This window comes from Chelon labrosus (assembly GCF_963514085.1).
Source record: "Chelon labrosus genome assembly, chromosome: 20".
Classification (NCBI taxonomy): domain Eukaryota; kingdom Metazoa; phylum Chordata; class Actinopteri; order Mugiliformes; family Mugilidae; genus Chelon; species Chelon labrosus.
The window spans coordinates 3643086-3664961 of NC_140353.1; the positions used below are offsets into that span (position 1 = coordinate 3643086).

General features: G+C 43.1%; 1 protein-coding gene across 5 annotated transcripts in view; it reads left to right on the forward strand.

Moving 5' to 3' along the window:
• Positions 1-21876, forward strand: part of trmt61a (tRNA methyltransferase 61A) — a 31130-nt gene that overhangs the window by 7283 nt on the left and 1971 nt on the right. Inside the window, exons 3-4 of one of the 5 annotated variants that reach the window (XM_084568704.1) lie at positions 4030-4296; positions 20261-20401. In XM_084568704.1, the coding sequence (XP_084424830.1) occupies positions 4030-4296; positions 20261-20401 (408 nt within the window). Of the gene's footprint in view, positions 1-4029; positions 4297-9521; positions 10210-20260; positions 21533-21876 lie in introns of those variants that run through there. The other 4 variants (XM_084568705.1, XM_084568702.1, XM_084568703.1 and 1 more) reach the window with 4 other exon arrangements.

Consider the following 21876-nt stretch of genomic DNA (forward strand, 5'->3'; position numbering starts at 1 on the left):
GGACATTGAAATGTCACAGATTGGAGACCTGCTGTAAGTTTCACCAACTTGCAGACATTACCACAATCTCCAATCTGTTTTGTTGTTGTCTATGTAAGGATTGGACTGTAGGTCATTCAATCCTCATCCATCGTTCAACACATGCAGCCATTAGCACAAAGCCGATAGCTAGGTAGGCTCTCATCAGGCGTACCAGCCTAAAAGCTGTTCATAAATAATTAATATGTACTTTACTAAAGGTCTGTGAGCACGTGGCAGTAAAGGTCAACTCAGCTCTCAGATCATAACATGAGTCACTGTAACAGAGCTGCTCAGATACTCCACATTTTCATTTTTGGAAAGGATTTTTCACAGTATGGACGCTTGTTGTTCTGGCTTCCAACATATGTTCATGATGTTCCTCCGTTAGTTTTACAGTTAAAGCAACAGCACATCAGAGTAGGTTTATCCCAGATTCTCCAAAGATTCCAGGTTTAAATAAACACTAATATTCCACTCACAATCAGAATAAAAATGCCTCGTGTAAACACCTCAATCAGACCAGACTCGAGGAGTGATGTACGCCTTTGATGATCAGTTCAGTCGTAACGTACTGGCTTCTATTAAACAATACTATTACTATAAAGTGTGATACTGTAATGTTTGCATGATAAGTTCTTTGGCAAGAATGCAATGCTCAAAGGTCACCCCGACCGTATTACCTGAACACACCTTTGTGGATTCACAAAAGCTACCTGGTCCAAGTTCAGCTGATATGCCTTTGGTTTAAAGTTTCCATCTTATTTCAAATTTGCAGTTGAACTATTACGTTTCTCTCCTGATGCCAAATACCAACCAATACTAATGTTTTTATTTTACCCAAAGGGAAATAGGAAGGGACAGAAACATAGAGGCAGGAAAACAACCAGTGTTTGGAAAGATGAAGGAAGCTGGACTCCATGTGGACAGCTATGTTGGAGACATGGAGACATCTTGGTCATCGTCTTCTATGGTATCAATTCAGGGTGGGAAGGAAAGTTGAAGAAAACACCTTCTATTATATTGGATGCAGATTTGGCAGAACCACTGTATCTCAAGTTCTCTAGTGAATGACGAATCATTTTTGTTTGCGTCCATGGGAAGAGTTAATTTTGTTCCTCTGATGTTTTTAACCACACTTTTTGTGCAACAAAGCTGAATTTAGTATAAAAACTTGTTCCCTGTATGCGAGCCTTCGGTGAATCCGTCACAGACCTGACTCTCGTCCATCGTCTTTATAATGGAAACTGAACCCAGCGGCACCCTGGCGCGAAGCCCGAGGTCGGCCATGTGTTGATTGATCGTCTGTTTATGCAGATCGAGTTCTGTTTGAGCTTCAGACCCATCACAGAGACAAAACTGCGCTCGCAGCTATTTCCTCTCAACGATAAAATTTATAAACAAGCTTCTCAGTGACATTTGCTCTGTAGGACAGTGTTAGAGTGTGATGCCTGATCATATGACATCCTAAATTTATTATTTTGCTTCAGAACCACCACAAATTGGTGATTGATTTTTTTTTTTCTCCCCAGTACATTTTCTTGTTTTATTTCTCTTGCACCATAAAGTGAGTTATCTTTGAGCTTTTGATTAGACAGAATTGATCAGACATTTTTAAAAGCTAGTTTCCAAGCGGGAGTGGGACATGTTTTCTATGCATACAGCTCACTAGAAAACACAGCGGCGACCTGCTGACAAAAAGAAGAAGAGGTGCTTTGTTTATTTCATCATGGTGTTGGCTAGACAATGATAGTCAAAAAGGGGAAGATGGAGCGTGCAACCTCATAGCAAGAACAGGACAAGGATGTGAGCACAGTACAAATTAAATACTCGTGGAGCATGAAGAACTCCAGTTTGTAATGAAACTAGCTTGCAGTTGCAGCCGTGTATGTTAGTTCACTGTTGCACGGTGCATTCAAGAACGTTGCCAGCAAATAATAATATTCTATAAACTATTTTGTGAGCTTAAATTCTATTTCTATTTGGTGAAATGGTCAGGAAAACAAGCCGAAATTTCCTCTTAATATGGGAATTAATTCAGATTTTCGATGAAAATTAAGAACTTGTTCAATTTAAATAATGTAAACCAAACATACTATCATTATCCTCTGCCAAGCACTCGTTCTAACCTTCTACCAAATTTCAGCGAAGTCTGTAAAGTAGTTGCTGAGATTTTCATTTTTCATTTTAAAAGACAGGGAGGTAATATTCTCTGGCACATAATGCAATCCAACAACACAGAAAATACAACCTCAGGGAACAAACAAAATCACTGGCACAGAATTTGTATATGCACACATATATATCAGCATCAGGACTTCCAGTTCAGTGACAGTTTGTCCTTCTGACACGGAGATAACAAAATTGTCGTTATCAATAAATGAGGTAATTTGAGCCAAAAACATATCTAAGCGAGGCCTGTGTTTTTCCGGGTGTCCTTATTCCTGCTGCATTCATCCATCTAAGGTTTCCCATTGACTGTTGTTTGCAGCCACACACCATCCGCTCCAGCAGCGCGAGGTTTTAGCAAGTCAAAGTACAGCCGTCGGGTAAACACTGCCCTTTTTGTCGCCACACTAACAAAGGCGGCGGTGATGTAATATCAGGAGAATAAGGAGGAGGAGGAGGAGGGGTGGATCTGCAGGCCTCTCGTTGTAACTCTCCATTCACGTGACCGGTGCCATTTTTTTTTCTTTTTCTTCTTGTAAAAATCACTCGTTCAGAGACTGGACATTGGTGGGCTTTGTTTACGGCACCAACAGGACCGCTTCAGGGTGATTAAGGCCCACTCGGAAATGTAGCATCCACTCATGGGCCAGAGGAGAAAGCGAAGCGGTGTGAAAATGTGGGTGTGTTTGTAGTAACAGCTGAGAGCAGTTTAGACTGGATCAGGACAGAAGGAGGCATACTGTCCTCTCTAAGACACTTCAGTTTGAGGTTTTCACTTTTATTTGCAGCGGTGTGTTCCCACTAGTGACAAGAGAGCATTCATTCATTATCAACCTAAGTTTAGTTCAGGCGCCACATACAACCCAGTTTGATCTCAAGCGGGCCGAACTAGTAACGTAAGAGAATAATGACCTCTAAATGATGGCAGCTTCAGATGTTTGCCTTTGTTTTGGTACAAAGAAGTGCATTATGAAAATATTTATATTTAATGAACATGAATATTTTATGAACAACCTGGAATTCCTTAAGGAAAAAATTCGACCTGCCTAAGATGTTGTTCCTATACTATCTAGCCTCCCAGCTGTTAGCAGCTCTTCCTTGCTTCCTAACCTCCTGGCCAAAAGTAATTCTTCATAGTTTTCTAGCCTCCCAGCTGTTAGTAGCTCATCATAGCTTCCTAGCCTCCTGGTTAATAGAAATTCTTCATGGCTTCCTTGCCTCCCAGCTAATCGTAGCTCTTCTTAGCTTCTAGCCTCCCTGCTATTAGTAGCTCCTCCTAGCTTCCTAGCCTCCTGGCCAAAAGTTATTCTTCATAGCTTCCGAGCTTCCCAGCTGTTAGTAGCTCCTCCTAGCTAATAATAATTCTTCATAGCTTTCTAGCCTCTCAGCTAATAGTAGCTCTTGTTAGCTTTAGCCTCCCAGCTATTGGTAGCTCTTCCTAGCCTCCTGGCTAATAATAATTCTTCATAGCTTTCTAGCCTCTCAGCTAATAGTAGCTCTTGTTAGCTTCTAGCCTCCCAGCTATTGGTAGCTCCTCCTGGCTAATAGTAATTCTTCCTAGCTTCCTAGCTTCCCAGCTAATAGTAGCTCTCCCTAGCTTCCCAGAACTTTTGATCCAGCTGGTCTTGTAATCTTTGTGGTGTGTTCAAGTGCAACTTTTTAGTCCAGACACATGAAATGTGAGGTAACGTCACAGCTGTTGGTGGTAGCTCAAGACTTCAAATGATTGTTCAATAAATAGAGCCCAACTCTGAATTCTACGTAGCGCCAACGTCTAGAGCATTTTTCCCAGATTTTGTGTTTTTTTTTTTTTTTCACTCAATCCCCTGTTTGGTTTTCCAGGCACAGGCAGCGGCTCGCTCTCCCACGCCATCCTCCGCACCATCGCCCCCACGGGCCACCTGCACACGGTGGAGTTCCACCAGCAGCGAGCCGAGAAGGTGGACGAGGAGTTCAAGGAGCACCGGGTGGATCATCTGGTCACGGTCCGGAACCAGGACGTGTGCAAGGACGGGTTTGGAGTGACGGGGGTGGCGGACGCCGTCTTCTTGGACATCCCCAGCCCGTGGGACGCGGTGGGACACGCCAAGGCTGCTATGAAGAAACAAGGTACCAGGAGTAATTTTGTTTTTTCTCTTGAAGCAGGCAGGGATTAACTCGATTAACTTCACTAACAATATACATACTTTTTTTATGGTTACAACAGTATAAAAAAGTCGCACGTTTATTACGGAAACCATGCGATTAATCACAATGAAATATTTTAATCGACTGCACGAGTTTCTACACTTGATAATGGATACTGACAATTTCTGCAGTGAAATTGTAATAATTCGTATAATTGCGTTGTCAGGCTTTGAGCGCATATTAATTTTCACTTTATTTTAATTTAATTCCCACTTGGATCAACAGCACAATCAAATGAAAAACAATTAAAATCAGTTGAGTCCTGATGACAATATTTAAGAGATATTTCTAGGGCGGCTTCAGACGAACAATCACAGCCACCTGATGATGACTTTTCTGTGACTCGTCCTGGTGCAGCAGGAGCGTGACTGTGACTGAGCACATTTTAAAATAGCAGACCGTTAATGTATCTGCCCATCCTCCATCCTCGTCTCGTCGTCGCTCTTCTCTCACGGACCAACCCATCGATCCTGGCCACTGCTCTTCTCATTAACATTGCATTAGTTATTAGGTGCAGGAGTACAGTATGAACTCCAGCCAGCGAGGCAGAAAACGCGTCGGCGTGCCAGGGCATGTCGGCTTCTCACCGTGGAGGTCACTGCTTGTAGGTGAAGAAATGGAGACCTCATAGCAACTGGCCGACCGTTTTAAAACAAGTCAAGTGAGAAAAAGTCCTCTGACATTTAAAAAGAGACCTAAATATTTAATGTCTTTCACCTTCTGTTCTCTTGTCTTGAACTCAAAAAGCCTCGCCCACATGTAAAGACATTTTCTCGTCGCCTATCTCATTGTCATCCTCGTGGGAAATTTGATAGTGTATGGACGGAGCTAGCTCCAGAAGTGGAAGGACGAGTGAGAGGAAGTAAGGTAAAGAAAAAGAAGGAAGGACGGATGGACAAGTGAGAGGAAGGAAGTAAGGAAGGGAGACTTGAAGGAAGGAAGGAAGGAAAGAGGGACGAGTGAGAGGACGGGAATAAGGGCAGAAGGATGGAAGGGAGACTTGAAGGAAAGAAGAGTTGGGGGAAGGAAGGAAAAGTAAGATGAAAGAAGGAAGGAAGAGGAAAGACAGAGCGAGGGAAAAGTAAGAGGAAAGAAGGGAGGAGGAGTTCCCAAGAGTTGGGGAAAGGAAAGAAGCTTTGAGACTTTGAGGAAAGAAGAAAGGGAGAGTTAGAGAAAGGAAGGAAGGAATGAAGAGCAATAAGAAGGAAGGAAGAATTGGCAGCCGGAAGGAAGCGTTGGGGGAAGGAAGAATTGGAGGAAGGAAGGGATGAAGTGTTTGAGGAAGGAAGGAAGAGTTGGGGGAAGGAAGAGATGAAGGAAGGAAAAGTAAGATGAAAGAAGGAAGGAATGAAGGAAGGGAAGAGGAAATACGGAGCAAAGGAAGAGTAAGAGGAAAGAGTTGGGGAAAGGAAAGAAACAAGAGTTTGAGGAAAGAAAGGGAGAGTTAGAGGAAGGAAGGAATGAAGAGCAAGAAGAAGGAAGAGTAAGAATAAAGAAGAAAGGAGTGAAGAGTTGGCAGAAGGAAGGTAGTGTTGGGGGAAGGAAGAGTTGGTGGAAGTGTTTGGGGAAGGAAGGAAGAGTTGGGAGAAAGAAGTAAGAGTTGGGGGAAGGACGAGAGGAAGGAAAGAAAAGTAAGATGAAAAAAGAATGAAGGAAGGAATAAAGGAAGAGGAAGGAAGGAATGGAAGGACGAGTGAGAGGAAGGAAGGAAGGAAGAGCAAGAAGAAGGAAGAGTCAGAATAAAGATGAAAGGAAGGAAGAGCTGGCAGAAAGAAGGAAGAGGAAAGAGGGAAGGAAGTGTTTGAGGAAAGAAGGAAGGAAGTTCAAAAAGAAAGGAGAAATGTAAGGCAGAGTAGAAAGAAGGATGGAGAAGTGTGAAGAGTGAGAGGAAGGAAAATTGAAGCCGTAATATTGTGGTAACGGGAGCTGCCATCTTGTTTTTAGTGACATAATTTACAACCAGTTAATTAATGCCAGCGACTGCGATGCTCCATCTGGGTTCATTCAACCCTCCTAGCTCTCCACCAGCAAGGTGAATTTAGCAGCACTCTCCTCTTTAACTTCTACATCTTTTGGTCTTTTGTTTTAGATACGGTTGTTTCTTTGCATGTCATGAGAAAACATCCAGTCGGAGCCGTGGAAAACAAACCAAGCCTTTCCTTATGGAGCCACGTTCTGCAGCTCTCTGCCTGCAGCATAACCCTGTATGGTCATGGGACTGCTTCTTTAATCTGGCTACACTCTATTTATCTGTATCTGTGTGTGTGTGTGTGTGTGTGTGTGCATGCAAAAGCTCAAGAAAGGAAAATGTAGCAGTGCCACCATAAAAGGGAGTCGGAGAGGAGGTGGTAAAGTTGCAGGGCAGCGTCCTCGCTCCTCCTGCATTCCTCTGCATATTGGGGCTTTCTTTTTAAAACTGTGCTGCATTTATGTGCATCGGGGATAATAGCATTCATAAACTACTGATCCTGGACATCTTAACTGTGTTGACGGTGAGGGAGATGCAAAACACGACAGAAGCTCCAGCGCTGAGAGGATTTATTTATTATGGGCAATTAAAACTTAAAAATTCCCAAAATGTCACAGTCGCTTGTTTGACCACAATCATTCTCCACGATTTTGAGGCTAAACAGAGGCTTTTAATGATGCCAGTTTACCAATACAGTCTCAAATACCTCTGTCCACATCCCCTAAAGTCCATTAATCTAAGCTTTCATTAAGTTTGCTGCTCGAAGCTTTTCTCAGGCTGCAAAGAAAGTTCCTGAGAACTTATTTTTTCTGCAGTGGACGCAGTGTAAGACAGGAGGCAATGAAATATTTCTCTTTTTTTTTTTTTTCCCCCTCCATGTTGTAATTCTTTTAATGTTTTGGCCCGAAGCCCGGCTCTGTTCAATTGGAGAACCATGAATCCTAGCAGAGCCACCCCTCCCTGTTCCCTCTTTGTAGACTTATGGGTCTTATTATGCAACCGTAAAGCACACATGAAGACTCGAGAACGGGACTTGACGAACGAGGTAGTTTCATGCATGTATCGAGCACAGATTCAGTTAATATTCAAGGATATAAATAACAGCTTGCCCTTGTTTAATCATCAACCCCTCCCTGCGTGCGTTGGTCCGGGTCGCTAAGAGACTATTGAGTTGTGTTTATGGTCTAGTCCTGTTAGCCAAAGGAACGACTGCTATCTGAAACATCCAGAGGTCTCCTGTAATGTTTCAGTAACTGCAAAACTTGGACACCATATCCCATCAGGCATCCCTCTCTGCTGTATCTCCCTCTTAAGTTTTTACAGCCTCTGGACGTTTAGTGGGCGATAAAAACTTAAAATTGTGGCAAATAAAGGGCGTATAAAGAGTAGCTGATCAACTCATGTGGGCATAGTCCAGAGAGGAAGGTGTGTTTGTTTGTACAAGGAAGTGAAAGGCGTAAAAGACACAAAGACTGAAGCACCTGGACGTAAGATGGTCGTTGCATGGACTCTTATGATGTTTGTTGCTTCAGTCACAATTAAATGCGTTGACTGCATCTACATTTCTGCTTAAAAATGACTCAAAACATCATCGGATTTTCACCTAAGTCCTAAAAGTAGACAAAGAGAACCCAATCAAACAAATGAAACAGAAATATTGTGCTTTTGTGTTTATTTACTCAAGAAAATTAATAATCTGTGTGGTGAAAATTGAAGTAAACCATGGTTTTCAGTATCTGCTGTGACCTTGCGCAGCAATAACAGCAATTAAACATTTCCGGTAACTGCTGATCTGTTGTCTGCAGCATCTTGCATGAATTTTAGCCCGTTCCTTAGACTAGAACCACTTCAGTTATGAGATGTCGTTGGGTTTCCTCTGGACTTTGACTCACAAAACAGATTCTTCTCACAGACAGATGTCCTGACATTTTCTTTTGCTGGTATAATTCAGAATTCACTGGTCCATCGATAAAGACGAGCCGTCCTGGCTATTGAGATAGACGGATAGACCAGAAGTCACCTCTCTGACTAATTCAGATTGTAAGTAAAGGATGTAAAGTGTGTTTAACCAGAGGCCCAGCTTTCTTTCTCCAGCTGCAGAGCTTAGACTCATCCTCCAGTCTTCAGGTCAGCCAGCGAAAGTTTTCTTGGACCGTTGCTCGGGCCTCCCGCTGCCTTCACGGCAGGGGTTCATTTAGAGACGAGAGGCCTCGGCCGGCAGGTGATCTCCGTTCATTAGAGCGCCGGCTCATCCCCCGGTGATCCACAAACCTCAGCCTGCAGCTTGCAGCCCGTCACAGGACTGCTGGGTTAAGACGGGAAACGTGCTCTGAATAGGGAAAAATAAACAGATTATTGATGATGTTTTGAGTATGAGATGATTTAGGGTGAGACTAGACGTTCTTCTGGGACCAAGTTGTGTTTAGAAATCAGATTTAGATTATTTATCTTTGTTCAGTGTTTGTAAGCACAACTTCTGCACATGATGATGTCTATTTATCTTGATGGATGGATGTCATGACGGGTGGACAGAAATATATATATATATATGGGTACATGGATAGATAAATAAAGATGGAGATGGGTTGATAGAAAGACAGATATTAAGAGATAGAGATGAAAAGATATAAAAGGAGATGCAGTGCGAGAGAAAGAGATGGATGGATGAAAGAATGGACGGACAGATAAATATAACTCTAGACGAAGGCGCCCAAACAATAGGAATGTTTACGTCTTCGTCTGCAGTTTGGACGACGAGGGAATCCGTTCACATGTGGACGAGGTTTAAGGAAACAAACGCCAACCGATAGATCGAGCAGGAAGCTAGTGGATCGGAGGCTAGACAGGAAGTGATGTCATGATTTATCTCTAACTTCTAATACCGACCTCATGGCTCAAGATCAAAGCCGTCGCGTATGTACATCATCTAGTCTGGAGGCCAGACCTGCTGAGGAAAGTTGGTCTCAGGCCAATGAAATGCTCTGTTACCAAACTCATATTCTGATAAGAACTGAGTCTGGCTCAGCTTGGCTTTGGTTCATCCTCTGGAGACCATGAACATGGATCAACCCACCCATACTAACATAACTAACTGGCTCTGGAGTGCAGCTTTAACACAGGCGGTCTTTATAGCGTTGTGGCGACGGCGTGTTCACCGTCGTCTTCTTCTTGTCTCCAGCAGGAGGCCGGCTGTGCTCCTTCTCTCCGTGTATAGAGCAGGTCCAGAAGACGTGCGAAGCTCTGGCCGAACACGGCTTCGAGGAGATCGACACCCTGGAGGTCCTGCTGAGAGTCCACGACGTCCGGACCGTCTCCCTGCCGCTCCCCGACTTCGGCCCCACCTCAGGGGAGGCGCCTCCCACCCCCGCCGCCGCTCCAGATCACGCCTCCGTGTCCATGAAGACCACCACGGCGCCGAGACGAATGCCCGGTCACACGGGGTACCTTACCTTCGCTACCAAACCAAGAACCTGAGCTCTAAGTTCATAATCAGTCTCTATATGGTGTCATTGCTGCGATTTATAGGATTATCAGCAGGGGTACCAGGCTCTCCCAGGTCCCGGTTGGCACTGCAGCGCCAAGAGGATTTACAGCTTTGGGTTACGTAATTTAGTGCTCTGTCACTTGGCACCGGTTTGTTGCTTGCATCAAGCAGGAGTGAAAATCAAGTGATGAAGTTATTTCTGAATATTTCCCATTCGTACACGTGTCCTTTTTTTTTAAGAATTCATTTTTAACCAAGAAGTTCTTTTGTATTCTATTAAACATTGTACATGTGTGAAAATATTTTAAATCCATCTGTGCACAGATCGGTGGTGTAGTCCTTGTTTCTTTACTTTTACCTGATTAAAAAAAGTTACACAATCTCTCCTGCTCCAAAGAATATCCATTGATTTTTATACATAGCACATCAAGGGCTTTATAATAGGAAAAAGAGGGAAGGGTGCTTAATTTAAAAGTCTGTGAAGGTTCTCAGTCATCCAGGTCATGGTATATCCAACAAAGGTTCAAAAAAGGCAACTGGACTTGTTGAGTTTTGGAGAAGATGTTTCACCACTCATCCGAGTAGCTTCTTCAGTTCTAGGCAACTGGTGGGAAGTCTTTGGTTTAAATAGGAACTCCTCCTGAAAAACTTGCTTGTTATGCTAATAACTAGAAACTGGTGCAGCCAATTTCCATTAACGACTGGGTACTTACCTGTTGTTGAGGGGGGGACTGTTTTGTCCCCCTACCTCCTCTTCCCTCTTGTCCGTCAGAGGCTCCAGTGTCAAGGTGTGAAAGAGACTGAAACTTCTTGGGGACAGAAGTTAAAACTGTATTGTAAAAAGATGGCAGATTAAATCTCAGTCCACCTCCTCTGTTTAGTGAAGGTTTTTCCAGTCTGACATAGATGGCTTCCATTTAAAAGTGACAAAAATATGAAGTTATGAGGAGCTTTAAGCTTTAAGATGTAGGTTTCTGTACAGATTTGCTAAACTCTGCTCTAAACTCCCCTATATGCATCTCTTTTACATGGCAACTGCTTAGCTTTGTGTATTTTAACCCTCGTAGAAGAAGAACAAGCAAATTGGTGAGCCTTTTAGCTGAGGGAACCCAAACAAACAAATGAAGCCTAGATATTATACTTGTATATTTCTTAATTCCTTTGTTTTCAGTATCTGCTGTGACGTCCTCTGTGCAACTAAACGTTTACGGTAACTGCTGACCGGTCGTCTACAGCAGCTTGGAGGGATTTTAGCCCGTTCCTCAGACCAGAACCACTTAAGCTCTGACATGTTAGTGGGTTTCCTCACATGAACTGCTTGCTTCAGGTCCTTCCACAGCATTTCTATTGGATTAAGGTCAGGACTTCTGACTTGGCCGATCCTCTTCAGCCATCCTGTCGTAGAACGATTCGTGTGGTTGGAGTTCTTGTCTTGGTGCGTGACCCAGTTTCTCTTCAGATTCGGCTCATGGACAGATTTAGAATTTGTTGGTATAATTCAGAATTCATTGGTCCATCACTGATTACAAGGCGTTCTGGTCCAGATGCAGCAAAACAGCCCAAACAAGGACATTACCACCTCCCCCATGTTATATAGACTTATGTGAAAATCCGCACAAATGTTTTGAGTCATTTTTATGCAGATAAGTACAACTTTTTTAGGGGCTTCTTCTTTCTTTAAGCTTTAAAATACACAAGGTGCAAAAGCCTAAGCAAAGAGTCGACACATAGATTAGTTTTAGGCCTTTGTTGGGGCTGGTCGTCGTCCATGAACAACCCGGCTGTCAAAAGCGTCCGTTGAGGTTTCCCACTCCACTCTTTGCGAGGACAGATCTCTGGTTAACGGTATAATCCAGAGCTTACTGTGGGTTATAAAAAGCACTCTGGCTGCTTTTAAGTCTGCTGTGTTCAGACAGGTGAGTGTGTGCGACTGCCAGCTTTCCAGTCCAACTCTTGTTGTGTTGTCAGTTCTTCCACCAAAACAACAAGTTTCGTGAAACACGGGAGATACAGATCTAAATGCTGAGTTTTCTGGTCGGTTTGTTCTCACATTAGCAGCGAGGGTGTGGGTGGAGGAAGTGAGTAACGTTCCCTGTCGAGGAGGAGGAGGTGGTGGTGGTGGATGTTGGCGGCTCTTACAGCTGATTCATTCATTTTAATTGAGTTTTGAACGAGGTGGAGTCAACTCAGAGCTGCTGCTGCTGCTTAAACTGGAGAATATCTGTTCACAGCAACAGGACACACTTAGCTACTACTAGCTTGAGTTAGCTTCTAAATTAACGTATCAGTGCTGGAGAAACTGTGAAATTGTCTAGGAAGTGATTAGGATCTGTTGAGCCAATCAAATCGTTTGCAGTGGTGTTAACCTTTGATAAGCTGATCTCCTTATAACTGTGTAAACTCTTGATGTGCTGGTTTCTCTCCAGTTGGAATAAATTCAGTCTTTCTGAGCGTGTTTGCTCCACGTTGGGGTGAAACATCAGGAGAGGAGGTTCCAGGAGGGATAGAAACCATAGTTTGAAAAGTTGAACCAAGCTGGAATCCATGTTGGAGATGTGGAGACATCTTGGTCATCATCTTCTACTCTATATATTCAGGGTTGGACATACAGTTGGGGAAAGAAGAACAAATACATCTTCTTCTTTTGTTCTGTTTCATGCAGAATGATTGGTCAGGTTGAAGACATGTTAGTCTGAACTCCTCTGGGGAAGCAAAAAGGGTTATTTTCAAGCTTTTAAATAACCGGAATCACTAAAAAAAAATATTTAAAATCCTGCTCTGCACTAAATCTGTCACCCAGGTGCCGCACGAACATGCACCATCATGTCACTGTGGAAGTAAACCAACTTCTGTATCACTGCGTCTGGGTTGAGGCCTCATATTACTATTAACGATGGCTGTAATCCATTTACTCCTACATTTGTGCAGCCTAATGAGACCTGTGCCTTTTCTGCAGCGAGCAATGAATCAAAATGTCTACAAACTGAGAGCCTGGCTGAATTAATTCCAACTAAATCAACATCTTCTCTGGTCATCTTCCAGAGAACTGAGTCATGAAATCAAAGCTGAGGCAGGGGGGGAAGGGGGTCTAATCTGTCGGACCCAGGCTGGGAATAGCAGCTCTGAGCCGCTGGAAATCCCGCGGCTTAATCCGCTTGTCTTCTGCACTCCTGAGCCGGGCGCTGATACCCGGCTAAACGTCCAGGCGTGAAACCTCGTTGCCAAAGAGTGAGGACGGCGGCGGCGGCGACGGCACGAGAGGAGGCGTCACACGACAAGCTCAGAGTGAGGCGAGAGGCCGTGTCGTGCCAAGGATGATGAAGATGTTTTCAGGGCCGGAAATAGTTGGTTGTAACTGAGCTTGATGAGGCAGAAGTCATTTTTACGTTAAGATATTTAAAGTAAATGCATGGTGGCCGAGAGAGTCCAACGCAATGTAGCTAAAGAAAGCACAAGCAAAGTAGGAAAGCGTCTTTGTAAATTAGATTATTTTAAATTTGCAAACACCAGCAAATACAGAAACGTACGCCGTGCTTCCTTTATTTGACTGTATGTGCTCCGTAAAGGCCTCTGTGGTTTTCTTTTAACCCTTTAATCCTGTTGAAAAGTCTCGATGATTAGATTATAGGCTGAGACGAGTAAAGCCGTGTTGCTGCTCGTTGCTTCAAGTAAACCTCTTACACAAGCCTCGCTGTGTCAAACACATTTAATCTGATCAATAACTGCCTTTGTGATCGGGTCCGAGAGAGCCTGGTGTTTGTGAGTTGTCGTTAAAATAAAATCTCACTTATTGATTACTACCCACAGTCAGAGGTCAGAGGTCACCAGAGCTGCAGGATCTGCCAGGGCTAAAATTTTTCACGTGTGACCTCTGTTAACACGTGACCTTTTTTTTTTTTATGTGCAAAAATAAAAAGAAACTGAGGAACAAAAATAAGAAGTAGTGACAGCAAAAAATAAATCGATAAAAAGGTGCTTCTTCTTTCTCTCTTTTTCCTTTTGCGGCAGCCTGTTACTTATATAAAGTTTAATAACTTTAAAGCGAAACAACAGGGCGGCGTATCAGAAGCAGGAAAATCGGCAGTTTGACATCTTTGTTTTTGTGTTTGTGAAGTCGAGCAAAATATTTAATCAACTACTGGCCAGAAAAACAAAAGGAACTTTGCTTTAAATATTCATGGTCCACAGAGGATGCATCCTAGAGATTGTTGTAACCCTGTGACTCTTCTTCTAAAGCCAAACTTTTGCAGTTTTAAGTGAGTTCAGATTAAATTCAATCTGAACATTCAAGTTCCTCAGAGGATGAACCCTTGTAGTAAAATACAGATCAAAAATTTTCATTTTCTGCACTTCCTCGTTGTTGTTTTTTTGTTTTCTTTGCAAGCAAAGTCCATCGACTACTAACCAGAAAAATGTGAGCTAAATATTCATGGTCCTCACAGGAAACATCCTAATGACTGTTGTGACTTTTCTCGTAAGTAAAAACATGTGAAGCTTGAAGGGGTGGAGGTTCAAATTAAATTTAGCGTGAACATTCATGCTCCCCAGAGGACGAACCGTCTGAACTCTGCATTTAAAACATCTCAAGTGTTTGCTGACACGCAGCTGCCGACGTTAAACCGCGAGAGTTAAGGGACAGGACCGACTGAAAACCCCACCGGTAAAGGTCTGTGACCCAGTTCATCACCCAGCGACGGGGACAAATGTTTCCGTCCCGCCCCCTCCGTGATCTAATTACTGTATAAAATATTGACGAGGAGCTGGTTCCAGTCATTCCCTACATTAAAATTGATCCGTTTTGTTTCAGCGAGTCGATGTTGGAAACACAAACCCCAGTCATGAAATTATTTTATGATTATATAACCTTTCCATCTGTATTTATTCATATCTGTAGAACATTATTATTAATTTTTCACGTACAACAGTCATAAACTATATAACTATAATAGTCTATAGGGCTCTAAAGAATTTAATTTGGGTGATTTATTTATTTTTCTAATCATCAACAGAGCCCATGAAGTCTGATTCCTCCTCCGTTGTCGTCCATTTAAAACACACCAGTGAGCACACACACACACACACCACCACCATCCATCCATGAAGCTGCCCCAAATACTCGGCAGAGCCACAAATGTGGATCCATCCGCCGCTGAAAATAGTCCCCAACAAATGCACCGTTTATTCAAAACTACAGCACCTTTTTTTTCTATGGGAAATTACTAAACTGTAAAAATGTGAGCTGTTATTTTTTATGTACTGCAGGAGAAAGTTTGCATCTATTTGTCACTTTAGCTCAGTGGGAACGCACAGGAAGTGACAAGCAGCAATGTGGCAACCAGAGACCATTAATGCTTATTCAGCTAACTGGACAACGGTTGCACAACTTTGGATTTTTTTTAAAGTGATGAAAATGTGATGAAAGTCGACACAGACTAGTCTCTGATGACGGCACTAGTAAAAACACAGTAGAAAGTAATGAAATCTATATTCTTGACCTGAATACAGACTGCTCATGTTCTAGCTGCAGATATGTACAGCCTGTATAAAAACATGCAGCACCCCAGCACCATCAGTAGCATTTAATAGTACTCCACAGCGTGTTGTTAGATGGAATAGTGTAGCTGGGTCTAATAACTTTGACAAATAGTTGATGTGCAGCCTCTTCCTCTCTTTTAATCACACAACGTTTATTGAAGTTGTTAACTGACTGCTGTCCAGAGGATTTGAGCCGTTCCTTTGCTAGCGTTGTGCCTCTCCCAGAAGCTTATTACATTCTTATAATATGCAGTAAATTGTGTATAACTGTCAGATATTGAAAGTTCCAGGTATTCTGGAAAAACATTCACTCACAGCACATTTAAAGTAGTACCTAGATGTGTGTTAAAGTTTGAAGAAGAATATTACCTCTCGATTTAAAAATACAGGTTTTGATATTACTCACAAACTTTGAACAGGGTTAGATAATGTATATTAACTCTTGAAATCGATGTATAGCGTCACTGTTTTCCAGTTTCGCACTGAGCTTCGAGGGCCAACTGTTCTTTCCCTGGGAGCCACGTTCATTAATAGTCTTCGCCCCTCGTCTGGTTGCTGGTTGCGCCAGCATTCCTGCGACACATTTTGGACGCCGTCCAGACGTTTTTAAACTCCAAAGTGTGGGGTCGCACTCTAAGTGGGACAACAATGGAGTTAATCGGCGCTTCCCCCTTGCGGAGAGGAGCAGGGCCCGCTCTGCTCGTCTTCACTTGATGGAGGGACTGGTTGGCAGGGGTCCACGGGTGAAAATGGGCACTCACTGGGGACCGCTGTGAGCCTGGGAAAAGAGGGACATCATTGTGTGTGTGCGTAAATACTTAAAAAACACAAGAATGACATGTTTAAAGTCTCCCATCATGAACGCCTCAGCTTCCTAATAAGACATTTCCTCCCTGTTTAAAGTGGGATCAGTATCAGCTGCACCATCTCCTGCAGCATTAGCATGTGCCGTGCTGTCTTTGTGTCGATGTGTGTTATCAGTGATTTCTCGGAGGAGTAGGCTTTGTTCCTGCCTCGCTCTGACGTCACCGGGCCGTCAGCTGAGACTCTGTTGCGGTTCGTGCAGCCCAGGAAAAAAAAGCCTCCAGTGTTTCGCCCGAATAACTCTCAGAGAGGATTTACAGGGCGGCGGATTAAATGGCTCGGATACATTTTTAGCAACGTGCCTGAAAACTCCATGAATCGTGGGGCCCTCTCCTTCAACATGCAAGACTTTTACGTAATAAAGCACCCAGGCTAATCCGTAAATTAAGAAACATTCTTCTTTAATTTGACAAAAGTGTGCGATGCAAATGCAGAAATGCTCTGCAAGTGGCACAAGCGACAATTGAAATATGTCCAGGGGAGCCCAGAAAGTAGTTTTTTTATGTGGGAAACATCAGAAATAAATGAGAAGTCAGGTTGATATTGTGAGCAAAGATTCAATAGAAGAAAAAACATCCAATCAGTGGACATCCTGCCAAAAAAATCCTGTCTAGCAGAGTCTCAGAGGACGAGTCTCAGGAGACAAGGACGAGCACTCAGGCCAGACTAAGAGAGAGCAGCATTTCACAGTGGATGATGGAGGACGGTCCCATTTACCAGAATTGGGGCACCTGCTGTGAAAGGAATGAGAAGCAGGACTCCATTCTTCACATGCTCCACCCTCTTGGGGCTTGTGTCTTTGTGCTGCAGCAGGACGAATTCTGATATGTCGTAGCTGTAGGGCAGCGGTCGGTATCTTATCTGGACAAAGTGTAAATGTGAAGCCTGTCCTGTGCCCGCTGACTGAGTACATAGAGAGAGCAGATACGCTGCATGAACGCAGGCTCATATCTTTAGCTACTTCTGCAGAGGTGACTGGTCTGGAAAGGTGATTAGAAAATGTTTAAAGGGCCATAAAGTCGTAGCACACTGTGGAGAATGTGCATGGAAGCATATGTTAATGAGGCTTTAAACGTATATTTTAAGGTGATTTGAATGTGAAAATCAATAAACGAACATTTTAGAAAGAACAATACAATAAAATAAAAAAACAGATTTGACTGAACATTAACTTTAGCTGTTTAGAATCTGTTTTACGACGTCTAACTCACCTGCGGTTTATTGCTAGCCTCGTTACGGATCTCCCGATTGGCTGCCGGTGATGTCAGTGCCCTGTCATTGAAATTGAGAGTCATAAAGCGGGCGATATGAGACAAGGATCCACTGACCTGAACGTTGGCTCAGCGCCGGCCCTAACCGCCACAAAGACTGACCTGCGACTGTCATTGTGAGAGAGAGAGAGAGAGAGAGAGCTCGACCTTGTGATAAGGAAACTGGATGACGAAACGGTTTTAAAGGGCGACGGGGCATCACGTAGCGTGGCGAGGAGATTCTAGAGTGTCGTAGAAATACAAGGCCCACGTCATGTGTCAAAGACTTCGTAGTACCTTATCATGTCAATAGATTACTTCGATCTCAAAGTGCAGGCTTGAAGTTTGGGCTTGGGAGGCCGACATCCTCTCTACTTTTAAGGTTAGCCTTAAAGGGAACTACCGTTTTTACAACCTGGACCTTATTAATGCCATAAAATACGATCGTTTACTCACCCATATAACTTTGATGTCAAAATCATTTTAGATCATCGTATATCCATATAGTGAGAGTGAATGGGGCACCGAAACGCAGCCTCTAAATAACGCATTATCTGCTGCGAAACTCGTAAATTCGCCAATATTTTCTTATGATACGCTAGTGCTATTCCCCGTTGAGTCCGTAGTTACCTGTTATCATCATCTGGGGTCTGTAGATTCACCTACTAACCTCTGACCTGGATGATGTCATCTCTGAGCGCCGCGTGCACCTGCAACGGTCGGCTTGTTTACCTGCAATTTGCTACTGCTAGTTTTTTTGCAACATGGCTGAATGTTTTTCTGATTTCCGATCAGAAAGGTTGTGGAGGACGACTTTGTTTATGATGGACGTCCTTACCGTTTTGAGCCAGAGTATACGGGCGAGTAGCTCGTTGAAAGGAGGATGCGGAGGCAGAGAGATGAACATTTGGCCAAAGAACAACAAACTGCTCCACGTCCACGAATAGATAACAGGTAACTCCGGACTCAACGGGGAATAGCACTAGCGTATCATAACAAAATATTTGTGAAATGAACGAGTTTCGCGGCAGATAATGCGTTATTTAGAGGCTGCGTTTCGGTGCCCCAGTCACTGCCATTATATGGATATATGCAGATCTACGAACGACTCCAAATAACACCAACGTTATATGGGTGAGTAAACGATGGTATTTTATGCCAGAAATAAGGTCCAGGTTGTAAAAAACAGTAGTTCCCCAATAAGACTTTCCTTTTTTGTAAGACTTACCCTGAACCAATCCTTAGTTATGCTGCTATAGGCCTAGCCTGCTGGGGGACAATGCACTAAGCACCTATTCTCTCTACCTCTCTACCTTTTAGCATGTTGTTAGCTGCATGTCCCTCTCCCGTCTCCCTTCCCTTTGCACTCAACCAGTTTATAATAACTTTCGACCTGCAGACACATGAGAAACTTTAAAAAATCGCTGAAACATTAAGAGCAGCAGCTAAGCTTTATTTTGAACAGATGCACGAGCTTCTTCTTTGTTTTGTTTTTGGTGCAGGGACGACCAGGAAGTTCTGAAATATTGCTTAACAGTGAAAGCAAGATGAAGCCTTTTAGAGCCACAGAGGAAACTTTTTGATCAATCGATGGAAGCTATTTGGAGAGAACTCGAGGTGGTTGCAGTTATGGGTCTCGTCAGGTGATCGCTGTTGCTGTTGATAAATCAGAGAGGAACAACTCTGGACTGGATTTGCACCTATCCCGACGTTGAGCAGCCCGTATATTTATATTTTCCGTGTCTCTGAGTCTGTGCAGCCCACTTATGAGTCACTGTGTCATGGGATGCAGCGAGTGAGCAACATTCAGACCATTGTGATCGTCTCAGAAAACGGGAACACGGTGCTCTGACTGTTGAACTGCATGTGGAGACGGCAGAAACTGTTGAAGAAGATTTTTATTCCTATAGATTCCTCGCTGACACCGATACAGATATTAATTAATTATTCTGTGACTGTAATTCAACCTATTTGTGTAAAGTTGTCTGTCGCAAATATGCTTATAAGAGGAGATTTAGCATCGCTTCTCAGTTCTCATCAGCTCACCTGATGTCCCATTTTTTTTTTAATGCCATTGTAAAGTTTTTATTGTATTTTTATGGCTTCTTATCCAATTTTTCAACAATGATTAGCCAAATGTACCTGCTCCCTCTTCCCCCTTTAAAACATAAGCATTACAGCTCGCAGTGTGGAAGACGAGAAGCTTCTCCGTGTCATTAAAACCCAGCCGACGTGTTGTTCGTGATGAAGCGTTGCTGCACAAAGATCAGCTGGCCCCCTGGCAGCTCAGATAACACTGTGTCAGCCCTGTTCAGCTGTGTATACATACAATATGCAAGAATATATAAGAAATATACAAGGATATGAAAGTATGGGTAATAGAGGATGTATATACAGTATATGAGAACTGTGCAAAGTGTAAATATACATATTTATATAAAGTATATTTACACACCCGTTTTATATTCTTATACATTTTAAATTACCCCATATTTTAGATTGCATGTGCTGTATTGCAGCAAATGGTTAGGGCACATGGGTCTGCATAAAATATGACTGTTCTACTTGTGTATTTGCCAGAATAGTCGATGAATTGCCTTTTTTTTTTGTCCACATAAGAGCACATTTTCCAAAAAAAAGGTTGTGCATTTTTATTGGTTTTAAGGGTAAATAGCAACATCTGTTTGTATTTCATGAATAGCTGGGTTTAATCCCCGCGCCGACCTATAAAACTGCTGTTTATGACACTAATACCTTCCTTCCTGCAAATCCCAATCACATTAGGTAACTGCGCCGCCATTAGAGCCGCCGCCGATGCACTTTACCTCCTCGCCACATTGCCGAGTGTATTGCAGATGCAATACGTGGGAGTGGAGAGCCACAATAATAACTGCAGGCCAAACAGAGGGCAGCTGCCACAGACGAGTGAGTAATTCCCGCCGTTGCTGTGGAAACCAGCCAAATGCGGCATCGACCCCTCAGCTGGCAGGTACCATGGTTACGACCACCAGGATATAAACATCGATCTATTGCACATTCAATAACTAAATGCGTATTTAAAGTTTCCATACCGCATTATTTTTCCGAGGAGTTTATTCTAAAAGGCTGAGGAGCAAATGAAAGATTATTCAGTTTTCTTTTAATTATTCAAATAAAATAGAGGTAAACAGTCCTGCATGCGTCCCCAGTGTCTGAAATCTGCTTCTTTCCACTCACTGACTGTGCATAAATAACGTGAGCTGGCGAATTGGAAGGAAAAATGGGTCTCCAGCTGTCATCCTGAGCTGGAGCCGAATGTTTATCTGCTGAGGTTATAAACCACACTTACAGAACGCAGATGGGTCTCGGACTTCAGCCAGTGTTTCCAGTCTGGTGGGAGGCCTCAGATTTCGCCGGTCGTCCCCTGACCCATCAGAAGACGGGCCCTTCAGCTAACAGCCAGGAATTAGAGACATTTTTCTAATTCCTTTAAAATTCCCTGTGTGGTCACTCCTGAAAAAATATCCTCTGTAGCCTAGAAACTACTGTTATGAAACACGCCTCTGGAAAAGAAGTGGGGGAAAGAAAAGCCAAGAATGAAACAAAATATTTGAGAGAAATAAAAACGTGAACAGCTCAAGTCATGAGTCGATTTGCACGGGACTAGTATTATCACAGGACCTCTGTGTTTTCAGAAATATGATGTGATATGATGATATGCTTTACACTGGATTATAATCACGCACAGTACGATCTCTGCAATTATTATGAACTACAAGAAGCCCCTGGGTTATACTCGTGTCATGCAAATAGGGGCTTTAGGCGTGAAGCTATATCATATGTTTCCATAAATTTTTTATATATATGTCTGGGGAAAATGTTGAGGATCCCAACAACCTCATTATTTTATTAGCATGCAAACTGTTAGCCTCGATTGCCTCGCTGCTGTATCCTCTCCACTTACAGCTGATGTTTCTATTTGCAAACATTTTGCAAGTGTGACTTAATATTTATCCATTGATAACAGTGAACCAATTTTCCAACGTCCTATCTGAATCACACTGCAGGTCAAAGAGCTTATATACCATTTTTATTTTAACTTCTTCAGCCTCAGAGTGGTTGTAGCCGCTTACGCTAATTGATGCAGGCTTTTCTCACCCAGTAAAGAGGCTCTGGGAGTGTTGCACAACAGTCCTCCTCCTCTGTTTCTGCACCGCTGCACAGCCGACAGCACTGGAGACCCTGCTGCATACTGCATGACATAACTGTCCACGCATCTAACTACACAGTGTCCTCCTTCATCGCTTTATGTCCCTCCCCCCCGGGCGCTCTCTGCTGCTCCCCTCCTCCTTGTTCAAAGTGACTATTTTTACATGGAAAAAGCTGAAATACACTCGGTTCATTCATAGGAATTTATCGTT